This window comes from Poecilia formosa, unplaced genomic scaffold (assembly GCF_000485575.1).
Source record: "Poecilia formosa unplaced genomic scaffold, Poecilia_formosa-5.1.2 Scaffold427, whole genome shotgun sequence".
In the NCBI taxonomy this organism is placed as follows: Eukaryota; Metazoa; Chordata; class Actinopteri; order Cyprinodontiformes; family Poeciliidae; genus Poecilia; species Poecilia formosa.
The window spans coordinates 269,164-281,692 of record NW_006800366.1 but is presented as its reverse complement, the minus strand read 5'-3'; the positions used below and the strand labels follow the sequence as shown (position 1 = coordinate 281,692).

At 40.1% G+C, this 12,529-nt stretch overlaps 1 protein-coding gene and 1 non-coding gene across 4 annotated transcripts; both read right to left on the bottom strand.

Annotated features, from left to right (window-relative positions):
• Positions 1 to 1,304: 1,304 nt before the first annotated feature.
• On the bottom strand, positions 1,305 to 8,977 carry LOC103155397 (hepatitis A virus cellular receptor 1 homolog). 3 transcript variants are annotated; one of them, XM_007577071.2, is made up of 9 exons: positions 8,761 to 8,971; positions 7,842 to 8,043; positions 7,548 to 7,687; positions 7,383 to 7,454; positions 7,149 to 7,222; positions 6,801 to 6,909; positions 5,519 to 6,706; positions 3,444 to 3,821; positions 1,305 to 2,624 (listed from the first exon to the last, which is right to left on the bottom strand). In XM_007577071.2, exons 1-7 carry the CDS (start codon positions 8,792 to 8,794, stop codon positions 6,627 to 6,629), a joined length of 711 nt encoding a protein of 236 aa, XP_007577133.1. In that variant the 5' UTR covers positions 8,795 to 8,971; the 3' UTR covers positions 1,305 to 2,624; positions 3,444 to 3,821; positions 5,519 to 6,626. The 3 variants fall into 3 exon arrangements, with proteins under 3 accessions (XP_007577133.1, XP_016519024.1, XP_016519025.1); XM_016663538.1 differs by having other exon boundaries at positions 3,444 to 3,746; XM_016663539.1 differs by lacking the exon at positions 6,801 to 6,909 and having other exon boundaries at positions 8,761 to 8,977.
• On the bottom strand, positions 4,731 to 4,802 carry trnad-guc (transfer RNA aspartic acid (anticodon GUC)). The gene has a single exon. It is a non-coding gene; the product is annotated as a tRNA-Asp (tRNA).
• Positions 8,978 to 12,529: the final 3,552 nt, after the last annotated feature.

The following is a 12,529-nucleotide window of genomic DNA, read 5'->3' as shown; positions in this document are numbered from 1 at the left end:
ATGTTTTGATTGTTGCTCTGCATTCATGAGCCCTAATCCTGGACCTCAGGGAAACCTGCTGTGGGATTCTTGGAAAGTTGAAGCAACTTCTGGAAACTTCACCAGCACTTGAGTTTCTAGGAAGAAGTACAACAGTGGAATGAGCATCAAGCTAGAACCATTTCAGAGTATCATCCACTGCACAGCATCTTCTACACATTTCTGTCAGCTGCTTTCTGTGTTGTTGACCAGTCAGACCTGCAGACGGTGCGGCAGGCCTATGTCTTCTGTGGGATCGAGCCACCGAACCCGACGAAGCAGCACATCAAAGAGCATTGCCACAAGAAGGTCCTGAATCCTGGAGAGTTGGTGGAGAGCGTGGAGAGTGCTCTGCAGAGGGTTTTCTCAGAACATGAGTGCTCAAAGTGTGGAGAATCCAATGGGTTCACATCCTCCATGGCTGCTTGAGTGACCCAGAGGTTGGAGGGGGTATCCTCTACAGACATGGTGTAACAATCCAACTGAACCACGTCAAGGCTGAGGAGGCAGCTGTACCTCCATGGATCAATCTGCAGGGAACTTCTCAGCAGGAGGGGTTTCACCTCCACCAGGCCAGGTGAGTCACTGGGACTCAGGTATCCACTGAGCTCTTCCAGGCACCAGGGATGATGGGTATCGCTCATTTAGAGTTACATCGCCTTGTGGATCTGAAACTACCAGATGTGAAGCTCCCTGCTGTTTTTGATCCTGATTTGCTCTCAGACCTGAACAGACTCTCCAAGGAAGTTACAGGCCAGACCAATTTAGATTAGATTTAAATTTTTCTGAATCTAAACTTTAATTTAGCTCCCTGAACAAAAACACCAACTGACCAAATGTTTAAGGAGATTGTGCAGCAGCAGAAAGATCAGCAGCTGGTGAAAAAGAGAACAAGGAACTGTCCATCATCCAAAGTCTCGTTTTCAGGGTGATGGAACCTCTGTTCACTGATCAGTCTGTAGAGGTAAAGTATTTTTATTAGTTGTAAAAAGGTTTACCAGACCGACGTAGCAGAGGGTCTGACTGACCCTAGAATGCCGTTTGCCAACTTCTACAACTCAAGAGCTGGAGGCTGCAAAGCTACTCTCAGCCGAAGCCAGGCGGTGACGGAGGATCGGAGGAAAGGAAAGGCCAAGGAGGAGCATCCTGCTGGGCGTCTGTGCAGGTTCTGCCACAGGCCTCTGAAACGAGGCCCAAACAAACTCCATGTCCACTGGGTTCTCTGGTGTGACTGGGAAATACATTTACTGTCCTGTCAAATGACTACAGAAAACGTCCGTAACAAATTAGAAACAGAAACATCCTTTATTCATCAACAATGCATCATTTTCTCCGTATCTTTATTAATAAATTGATCCGTGTTTCAATGGAAAGATGAAACAATTAATCTTTCAGGGTTTTTTAAGTCAGCTGCTATTTGCCGCTCAGTCGGCCATAGTAGGTGGCACCTGTTCCAGACCCACCGGGTCAAAAACATGGAAGCAGACCCTGAAAGAGCTGAGACTCTCTTATAAGTTCCTCCACAGCAGGTTCATGGGGCGATACAGAGCGAGTAATCCTAAATTTCTATTGCCCTGTGTTTTCTAGTCGCTTTCAGGTGGAGCTGACCTCACCTGGGGATGACAAAGAGGGCCTGGTTCCCAGTTAAAGTGTGTCAAGATTGGATAAAGCATGTGTGGAGTGGCAGTGAGGAGATTCAAATTTAAAATAATTTTAAAAAATTTCAATTGATATAATTATAATCTCCTGGATTATAATCCGTGCTCCCCTGCATAATTTAAAGGATCAGACATGGTGAGAGATTAACGCCGGCATGGCTGCCTCTACCTAGAGAAAACCTGAGGTGGCTCTTCATCAGATTAAGGTGAAGTCAGCCAAGGAGCTGTGCGCCGTATCACCAGTGGTCCTGGACCAGCTGCAGGCAGCTGGTCAGGGTGAAGATCCCTGAACTGCTAGGTAAGATGTTGCCATCCTTCTCCAAAGGTTGAATGTGTACAGAAGAGATGCAACATCCAACATTTTTTCTCTTTACCGCCTCATCTGAAATGGAGGAGGAAGAGCGCGACCAGTTGAGGAGTTGTTTTTACGGCTACCTCAGTGCATTTGTCGCCTCCATTTACAGAGATAGAACATGGGTCTTCGTGAACATGACGGTGGTCGAGGTGAGGGAGGTTCGGAAGAACACAGGGGAGGATGCCCGGGGCTTTGTGATCAACATGAGTGGAAAGAAGAACTGGTGGGCTTGTTTTTCTCTCAGTCAATGATGTCCCTCGCAGACCTCCCTCGCTAAGAGCGCCGTCCAGCCAAAGAACAGGCCCGCATCCTGTTCTCCCTCCCTCCAGCTTCAAGAAGTAGGATGAGAACGCATTCTCTCTTCAAGAGACGGGGTTCTCGGAGCTGGAGGAGAAGATGCAAGACATTGAGGAGAAAAAGAAGAGGGCCAAGAAGGAGAACAGGGGAGTCCTCTGATGAGGAGGATGAGGTGAGGGTCTTTCTTATTGTCCTCTTTCCTTCATACAGTGTGCAGCTTTAAGGGGCAGTACTCATCTTGGATTTAATTTCTTTCCATGTGTTTTTTTTCCTGCAGAGTCCCTCCTTAACTCCTTCTGAAAAAGGACAAGAAACAATAATTTTCTTTTTTTTTTTTGTAATTATATTTAGTGAGTCATTATCACAACATGAAAACCTGATTTGATTTTCTCCTCTTTCAACAGACACTAAAAAAGGCCCTCAGCCTGCTGGGAAAAGTCTGCTGTAAAGGTCAGCTCCAGGGCCAGGAGGGCGCTGGGCCGAGACAACAAAAAGAAGGTCCAGCAGCAGGAGAAGCAGCTTCTCAATCTTTTGCTGAAAAGCTGCTCAGGAAGAGACTGATAACATTTGTAAGTAGTTTCTGCTGTTGCTGTATTGTTTTTGTAATTTTGTTGCCTATTTCAGTTTTTTGTACTAATTATTAATTAATGGTATTAATTTCTTGGACAAGAACTGAATTGTTCTGAGCTTCTTTTTGGGAAGTTTACAAATTAGGTATGGGGGTAAAATGCAGTCGAATGGCTTTTTTATTGAACAACAAAAAGCAAAGATGGGGAACTCAGGAGCAGTTCAGGGAGAGCTAAACAGCAGCCATCAGAACCAGAACCAGGATCAGCCTGCTGCCCTCCTGCTGATCCTACAAACACGAATCATTATTATCATCACTGAAGCCAGAACTGAACTCATGGATGTAACAATATGGGAATACATGGATCCACTCAGATCAGTGAGTCTGTGGTTTAAACCGAGGAAACCGTTTTAAACTGAAACATCCTGACTGCTGCTCTGATGACTGGAGTTACACAACGTGGTTTAAATAGGAAACTTAATGAACCATCGACCATTAAATAAGTCTGACTGGTTGCTGTCTCTCAGGACAGCCTCATGGTGCTCACCTCCTCTGTGGAGCTGCTGCTGTTAGAACAGGAAGTCAGGAGGTTCGGTGTGGTCAGCTGATCAGCTGGATCAGGAAGTGAAAGAGGATGATTTCAGAATAGCTTGTTGGGCGATGAATAGGAGGGTGTGAATGCTACTTGGATGGCCAGAAACAGCAGGCTGCTGGATTGTGTGAGAGAGATGATCATGTGACAGAACAGCAGGATGAAGGTCGTTAGACCAGCTGAGTTTCTACTTGCAGTCTGAGCAGCAGCGGATCTCTGAGGACGTCTGAGGTTCTGATGGGGCCTAGGTGGTCGGAGCTGGACACAAAGACAGCATCACATCATCACCGTAAACATTAGGGATCAGGTTCAATCCTAACATTTCAGAAAAATCTGAAAGATAGAAACAAAAGAATTAAACGTTAGTGATTTAGCAGTTGGCTGAAAAGGAGACATTTTCTGCCTCAATGAATTAAGATACTTTACCTCAGGTAACAGACTAAACTCACCTACAGGACCTACTGTTCTGTAGGTCAGTTTGTTGTAAATGATTATTTTAGTAATTGAATATTCTGACAATCGGCTTCTGAAGCTTTCAAGGAGGATCGGATGTAATTTCTGCAGAAAAGCCCAGCTGGATGGACTTGTGTAAAGACAAGCAGAGATTATATCTGTCTCAGTTTCTGTTGTGGCTAACACACGATGAGAATTAAACAAGTTGGTGTATAATCTGAATATAAAACAAGATTATGAAGGTAAGTTCACATTGTGTATCCAACTCCAACTGAATCAACATGAATAAACATCATCAAGGACAGTATGAACCCAAAACACTAGCTATTGGTGCTTAGCTAGTGTTAAGTGTATGTGGGGCGCCACATACACTTAAAATAAAAGGACCAACATAAAAAGACCAGAATTATTCATACAGTCAGTTGTCCATAGTGCAAACATAAAATATGTCCTATTGACAGGGCAATCTTATCCTCAGTTCTTATTTATGATCAAATCTACCTCAATGAAATGGAAAAATAGTGAAAACCCACTAGCAAATATTCTACATGTTAAAGAATATAAAACAATAGAGCAAAATGGAACTTAAACTACAAACTCTGACCTGGAACTCAGGTACATAACTATCTAGTTATTAATAGAGAACTGACAGACTAATTTCAAGAGTAAATGGGGATATATATATATAGTAATTACCGTGTAATAACTACTCTGTTACTAGATCTGGCGACATGGCGTCTCAGATCAGATTAATCTAAAATATTAATTTGAAATATGAAAAAGTTGTGCCTCCCCGTCGGGGAATCGAACCCCGGTCTCCCGCGTGACAGGCGGGGATACTCACCACTATACTAACGAGGAAAACCGCGAAAACAGCCCGCTGCAGTACCGATTTTATCCATTGCAATGATATACCCGGTAACTAACATTGCTCAATATCATTTGGACGTTTACATCGGTTTACTTTAATAACCTATAAGCCAGCACGGAGGCACACTACTAAATGGTACTGCCCGCAAAATACACGTGTTTCAAACAGCCGTGGCTCTACTTTTTACTGTTATGTAAAACAAAGTTGTTTTTTCCTCATTGCGTCGTCTTAACATGTATAAAACTTAGTCTGCTGAAGTCAAATACAATTAAATCAGTCAGATGACAGAAATGGGACAATTTAAATAACCAGACGCAGTTCTCTTTTCCCATTAAATGTCATTTCTCTATTAAAATATGCTGTAAGGTACTAAGATACCATATTGTGTGAAGGAAAATAAAACTAACACTGTTTTGTATAGAAGCAGACACTGTTTTGTATAGAAACAGAAAACTGCAATACACCTTACATAACCGAAAACGGTCTGAAATTGGTCGTTTTTGTAGTTACCCCCAGTTTAGTCTAAAACAAATTAGTGAAGACTAAATCTGATTTATGCTAATGGAAAGGCTCCAACAGCGTTACAGCAGTTAGCTCGGTTTCGGCTAGCAGCTGAAAACACCGAAAAATTACGAAGTTACCAAACACAATAGGATTAAATTGATGCCATTAAACCCCAAAGGAGGAAAATATATGTTAAACTTACTTTCTCCACATGAACGACAACATTTTTCCAACCAAAAAACCCCTCAGTACATCTCCAGCATGTGCTACAGTCTCTTAAATATGGCGACGGCCCACCTGTGACTGATTAGATCACGTGACCAGCTGTTAGCTTACTACTATTCGTTTTAGCTAATAACATTGTTTTTAGTTTTCTGCTAATAGAAACAAAGAAATATATTTCTCAGATATTTAAATCCTGTTCCAATTTGTTTTTGTTCCTGCGTGACTATTTAGACCTCATGGTCCAAACTATCTCAGCTAAGGACTCTTGGCTAAAGGGTTATTTTTCTGTATGTAACCAGCTCAGGGCTAACCTGCTAACCGGCTCACCTCCACATCCAAATCACTTAGAATGGCCAAACTTCAATTACGATATTAACAACATTGGATGATAGAAAATACAGTTCGTGATTTGCCACATTTATTTATACTCAGAACAACTTTACTGGCCAAGATTGAGTGCGAAAATGAGGAAACCGATTTAGGTCTCAAACACTCAGTATGCAGACAAAGTATTTAAATGTATAGGCTTTAGAGGAAATAAAATAAGGACAGAAGAATAATATGTACATATTTGCCATCATTTTTTTAAGCAAAAAAGAAAAAAGGTTTGATGTTACAGGACTTAACTTTTGTTTCCTAGCAGAACAATTGAGTACTGGGGGAAGAAAATGGCCTTGACCTCTGTCCTAGCCAAGCCACACAGTGATTGATGACTACATGACAGACTGAATAATAGAGATGGAAAACATGATTAGCAGCTTCTGTAGAAGGCTGAACTTCTTGAGTTGCTGTAACAATTTAGAATGAAGATAGAAATACATCAGCAGAAGAAAACTGATCTAAAGAACGGCTGATCAAACCCAAAATCTAATTTGTATGTATAAAATAAACACAATGAGGGTAAGAAAATAGGCAATCTTCAACATCTTTCTGTTGTTAAGATGAACATTTCATGCTTCAGTTCTGACAGAGAAAACAACAGATGAAGACTTTTCGGTTTTATGCCACTTTGATGTTTTAAGTCCCAAAAGAGGAACATTGGAGAAGGTCGGGGATCACAGTAATCTGCTGATTGTTCTTCATCTTCACACAGAGCTGGTCTCCTCCTCCTCTGATTGGTCCAACCTTCCTTCAGTCTCTACTTCCTGGTTAGATCTCCAAACTCCTGCAGCCAACAGACGAGTTTTAAGAGTTCAACTTTAAACCAATTTAAAAAATGTTTCTAAATATTTTGATTCAGTTTGTTATTTTGCACGGACTGTAACCAGCAGCAAGCAGCACAGCAGGGATGAAGATGATAAATGCCAGTCTCAGAGTGCTTCCAATAAAGGTCTGCAGAGAGTTCACCGACTCCTCCTGGTCAGGAGACTGACCGGAGTTAGAAACAGGCAGCAGATCAGTAAAAACATAAAAAAATAAAAAAATAAAAAATTAATTCATGAACAATAAAAAAAAAAAAAGTAGCATAAAACAAATGAAAAACACACTTTAGACAAGCTGTTTACCAACTTATTAAAACTAATGAATTGATAAACAATGTTTTGAGTTTGTTCTTGGTGCAGAAGATGATTCCTGCTGTTGATGTGGAATTGATGGAGTAAACCTACCTGAACCTGAGCTACCACTGGCTCTGTTCCTGCACCTACTGTGACATCCCTTCCTCTTTGATTTGTGATGAGACCTGTCAAATCCAGAATTGTTTAGAAATCATGCGTGAAAGTGTCAGGGTATGTTTTAGATGAGGGAATAACATTAAAAAAAATGTAAAACTAAAAATAGTTGATTTAATTTAATACTGCTCCTTTAAGCAGCCGCTCGCTCTCAGATCAGATTGCACCTACTTGTTATGGTGTCTGGTGTGTTGAACTTCTCCACATCTTCACGGCCCAGATGTTCGGCGATCACAGAGCGAGCTGCAAGATGGCAGAAAACAAAACGATTCAGGCCAGCAGCTGGAGATGTAACAGCCTACATCATCAGAGTCAGAGGTGGAGGAGTGAGCGTACGCTGGATGATGATGAGGTGGACGGTGGACGTTGGGTCGTTGAAGGGTCCGGGCAGCTGAACTCTGCAGTGATAGAAACCAGCATCTGAGAGCCGAGACCCAGAGATGGACAGAGCGGAGGTGGAGGAGGACACCGAGAACCTGCAGAAGACAGAAAGACACCGCTTCACTCACTAGCATAAGAGAACGGCTGTAATCAGATCAACATTTTTCTTTCCTTAAAAAGTTTGAAATCTTCAGGCGCAATCAGAATTTTCCTGCTTTTGAATGCAACTGTGTGACTGTAGGGGCGTACCTGTGTGACTGTCGGTAGGTCACCTGACCCCCGGCGCCGTTGATCAGGGTGTTGTGGCAGGTAAACAGTGATGGCTTCCCCCTTCCCCAGCACACCTCCACTCCGCTCTGCTTCGCCTCGTCCAACCGACACGGGAGCATCACCACCTGTCCCACCACGCCCACCACGGTCTCCGTGGCAACCGCTGACACACGTAGCGTCACTGACACAGAAACAAAGGGATGCTTCAGTAATTTTGCCATTTTGGGTTCTTCTGAAGTCTCATAATTGGGTTTCTGAAGTCATTAACTAATCCAGAAGTGAATGAGTCGATCCGTGTGATTAGGAAACGCCTCGTAGTTAGTTTGTAAACTAAATATTTAGCTCAAATCTAAACATTTAGTTGGACACTAAATACCTTTGTTTAATTTTCAAACAAAATATTTAGCTTTTTAATTAAATGGTTTGAAACATAAATTTATAAATAAATATGGTGGAACTATAACTAAAAAATGAACACCTATTTTTTTCTCATTACAAAATAAACCCAAGTTTAAGATTTTTCTAGAAAATTTTAGATTAATCTCAAACTTTGAAAATTTTTATCTTAACACTCAGAAATTTATTTGTTTTTCTAAAAGAAGTCTGAGGTTAATTTAAACATTTCTGGATTTTTTCTTTTCTAAAATGTTGACTTTCTAAACTCGAATTTCCTTGTTTTTTCTAGAAAAATTCTGCAATTAATTTCAACATTTCTGAATTTTTTGGCATAAATGTACTCCTGTTTTTTCTATGGCCGCAACATGCTGTCATATAATATTCTTGCACATAGGGAAAGGAGTCATGTTTTCAGGCCTAACCTCCTGCATATTGACAAGTTTTATGAAATTAAATCCTGATTTAATCAAAGCACCATTTAATAACCCCAATGGTCTCTCACCTGAAAGGAGCCAGACGGAGGTGAACAGCAGCATGTTGCTGTGTCTCCTGCAGACAAACAGAAAGACGGAACAGATGACTAAATTTCCTCACTTCCCTTTTCCATCCAAGCGGGTATTTATAGAGCCAGACTGTTGTTGCCAAACGGCCTGGAAGTTTAACTCAAACTGTCCAACATTCAGAGAAACATCATGAAACATGGCCTCCATCAACTGGTTTAAACAGGGGTGAGGGTGGCCAACAGGTGGCGCTGTGGGCTGCTCTCCCTGATAAAAGAAACATGGAATAAATTTCAGTCAGACCCAATATTAAACCGAACGATCGCCCATTCTTTCCATCGGTGGGTCACGTGACCACGGAGGTTTAATATTAGTGTGTTTTATTTTTAAATCAATTAAGTCATATGTTTGGTTTACTTTATTCAGAGACTTAATAGAATGGAAATAAACTCATTAAATATTTAAAGGATGATGTGAGGTAAACTCAGTCTGAAGTGGAAACATGACATCATGCCGAGAAGTGCAGGCTCTGCACGTGATGGGGAGGGCTCTGCTCAGCCTCTGGTTTACCAGGAGGATTAAATAATTTTATGTCAAACTGAAATCCTGTTGGTTTACAGAAGATATATCGATCCTGATCCAGCTCACGTCGCTATTCACTCCCTCAGTTTTTATTTTGTGTTGGTTTATTTTATATCCTGAATATCTGGATCATCATCTGGTCCAAATTTTAATGTTTTACTTATTTAATCTGTCTCTGTTTAAAATTTCCAAATCTCTCCATTGTTTTCTAACCAATCTTCACAATTTCCAAAGTAACTAATCAATGTATCTTCATTTTTATTTGGTGTTATTATTATCAATAATTACTTGTTTATTGATGTTATTATAATAAGTAATTATACAATTATTGATTTGGTCATTTTTGTAGGTAAAGAATGTTTCTTAGCCTCCGTTAATCACTTTGTTACACTGGAATCACTGGAAGGTTGATACAGCAGCAGCAGATCTTTAATATATGAAATGTAGAAGGCTGACTTTGTAACAGTCTTTATGTGATTCTGAAGGTTCAAACACAGAGTTCATCCTGATCTCTAGTTTCCAGCTGGAATAACAAACTGTGAACTGACTCGAGATCGTTCCTCTTTAATAGCTTGTGTTTAGTTTCTGTTCAGCTGGAGAAAGTATTGGCACCCCTGCATCGATTTGGATGGGTTCAGAGTCACCTGGTGACATAATGAGTATAAAGAAGATTCATAAACAGATGGATGAGAGCCTGACTTCAACCTGATAGAAAACCTTTGGGTTGAATTAGCGATCAGACCTCCTCATCCAACATCAGTGTCTGACCTCATAAATGGTCAAAAATCTTCCCAGAATACCTGAAGTTGTCATAGATTTAAGGTGGAGCCTCTTTGGTCACATTCAAGGTCGGTCCTTCATCTCAAATGTTTCTCAGTTTGGTTCCTCTGATAAGGCAGTGCAGCACCGCTGGATGGGAATGTTTTTCTATATGGGCAAAATCTTTGCTTTGTGTCATTTTCAGATTTTTTTTCCCTGTATGTTGTAATTAAATAAAAGTTAAAGTTCACAAAGTAATGCCTTCTCTACTCCGTCATTCAGTGAAAACATTTGGGAGGTCAAAGGTCAGTTATTTTCAGCTTCTGGTCTCTAGTACATGATTTTGTGCCACATTCCTGTTTAATGGCATTCCTGCAGCTGGGAGGAAAACACTTCATGTATTTTTGTAGCATATTAAAGTGAGTTCATGTCGCGGTGGAGCTCCCATCATCTGCCTGCCCCAGATTCAGTTCAACCTTTATTTATAACCTCGGTCTGAACAGCAGCATGGAGGCAGACGTCTGTTTGTGGACCTAAAGCTCATCATGACACAGAAACAAACACTGCAGCTATTAGTTCACTTTGGTATTTACACAGAAGATTCAAAACCATCAAACAGCCGACAAAGCAGAGCGGATGGGAGTTCATGTCAGCAGATCACAACAAACATGGAGGACGGAGACAACCAGAGCCGAGACATTTTAAGAGTTTTATTAGACAGGAAGAGGTGACTCAGCTGAAAATTACAGAGTCATATTTCCTCTATTTTAGCTCAGAGTAAAAAAGCTTCCTGTTAGAAATTGGATGCCAATAAACAATTTTATAAAAGTAAAAATAAGTACATCTGCTTATTTGAGGATCCTATGGAGGTCTGAAGGATCAGCCAGAAGTTATGATATAAAATGACCAAAAAAAAACAAAGATAACATTTGACAATTTGGACAGTTTGGAGCCCTAACTGCTGCCGTCAAGACTGTAAAAAATAAAAGTGTGATTTAACAGCTGGATTTGGAAGCTCCATGAATGATCAGGACTTCCTCAAACACTTTGCTCTAAATCTGATGGTTGAAGAACCTGAACAGATTAAAAAACTATAAATCTCTGTTGTTGAGCTCATGTGGCTTTTTATTCAATAAATTAGCTCTAAAAGAAGTTTTGAATTGAAAATGTTGCTTATTTGGTTGATAAATGGTTTGATTAATGTGTGTTTAACTGATGACTTTTTATTCAGTTCCTAAAACTGAACCAAAGTCCTTCACAAAGATCTGCTGGTCTTGTTGTCTGTTGTGATAATGCTAAACCGTCTGAAAGGATCCAGTGGATCCTAGGAAATATTTATAACTTATGGAGCCTCTGACTAACTGTGTGCAGCTGTGATGATGATGATGATGATGATAATAAGGAAATGAGGACCAGGTGTGCAGGAAGGAGCAGAAACCAGCTGAAACAAATCCACATAAAAACAGTATCACTCCCTGCAAGCTGAATATTCAGAAATAAGAAGTAAATTCAGAAATTCTGTTCATGTGTTGGTTTTAGCTCTGCAGAGTGAATCTAATTTAGCTCAGACCTTCTTCAGCTGGTTGCAGCCATAGAAGAAGAGTTTTTATTCTACAGACAGCGAAGATAAAACACACTGCAATATTTTAACTGAATTGAAATTTGATTATTCTATTAAAACCTGCATTTTTTCTGTGTGACGGTTTTCCAGTTGTAGAACTATGAATTGTTACATTGCTGAACTTGCTCAGGAAATCACTGATTACTAGATAATCAGGCTTGTTCTCATACTTTGATCATTTTTTAAATTAATGTTTCTATGTGGGTTGTTTTTTTACGGATGTGACTTGTTTTTATTTTTATTGAAAATATTTACTGTGAATTATTCTATTTTTAGTTATGTATTGAAATCTGTCATACATTATAGATCATGCATGTTATGTGTCTTAATTGTATTTTTTTCATATTTATCTGATTTATTCATGTCGACTAAGTGCATATTTCTGCATATTTCTGGCTAATATGCACTGTCCCCATTTATGAAATAAATACAAATTCAAAATTCAAATATTTCAAATGAGTTCTTAGAGTCAAAGGTAAAACACCAGTCAAAAGGAGGTCAAAGTTCAGCTGCTGGGAAACATTTAGTGTAACATTACTGGGTGTGTATGCATATATTTTGATCGTGAAACAATAATTCACGATCAAATTATTGATCTGTTACTACAACAGAACTGTTGTAGTAAAAACAACGGAACCGGCAGTGGATCTAAATGTAAATATTTATGTCTGAGTTATGCAGAACCTGAAAGGCTCAGTTTGTGTTTCATGAAGCAGCTTCTCCTGACCGACTGAATACTAAACTGCAATCAGCTTCAATTTGAGCGGCAGAACATCGTGTCGCTGCTGCTGCATCAACAACAGGAACAC

Bases quoted from the DNA above. Each gene is read 5' to 3' on its own strand.
- LOC103155397 (XM_007577071.2), bottom strand. From the start codon at position 8,794: ATGCTGCTGTTCACCTCCGTCTGGCTCCTTTCAG. The intron at 7,688-7,841 runs GTACGCCCCTAC...TGTCTTCTGCAG, and splicing joins ACCTACCGACAGTCACACAG to GTTCTCGGTGTCCTCCTCCA. The intron at 6,707-6,800 runs GTCCGTGCAAAA...TGTTGGCTGCAG, and splicing joins GCTGCTTGCTGCTGGTTACA to GAGTTTGGAGATCTAACCAG.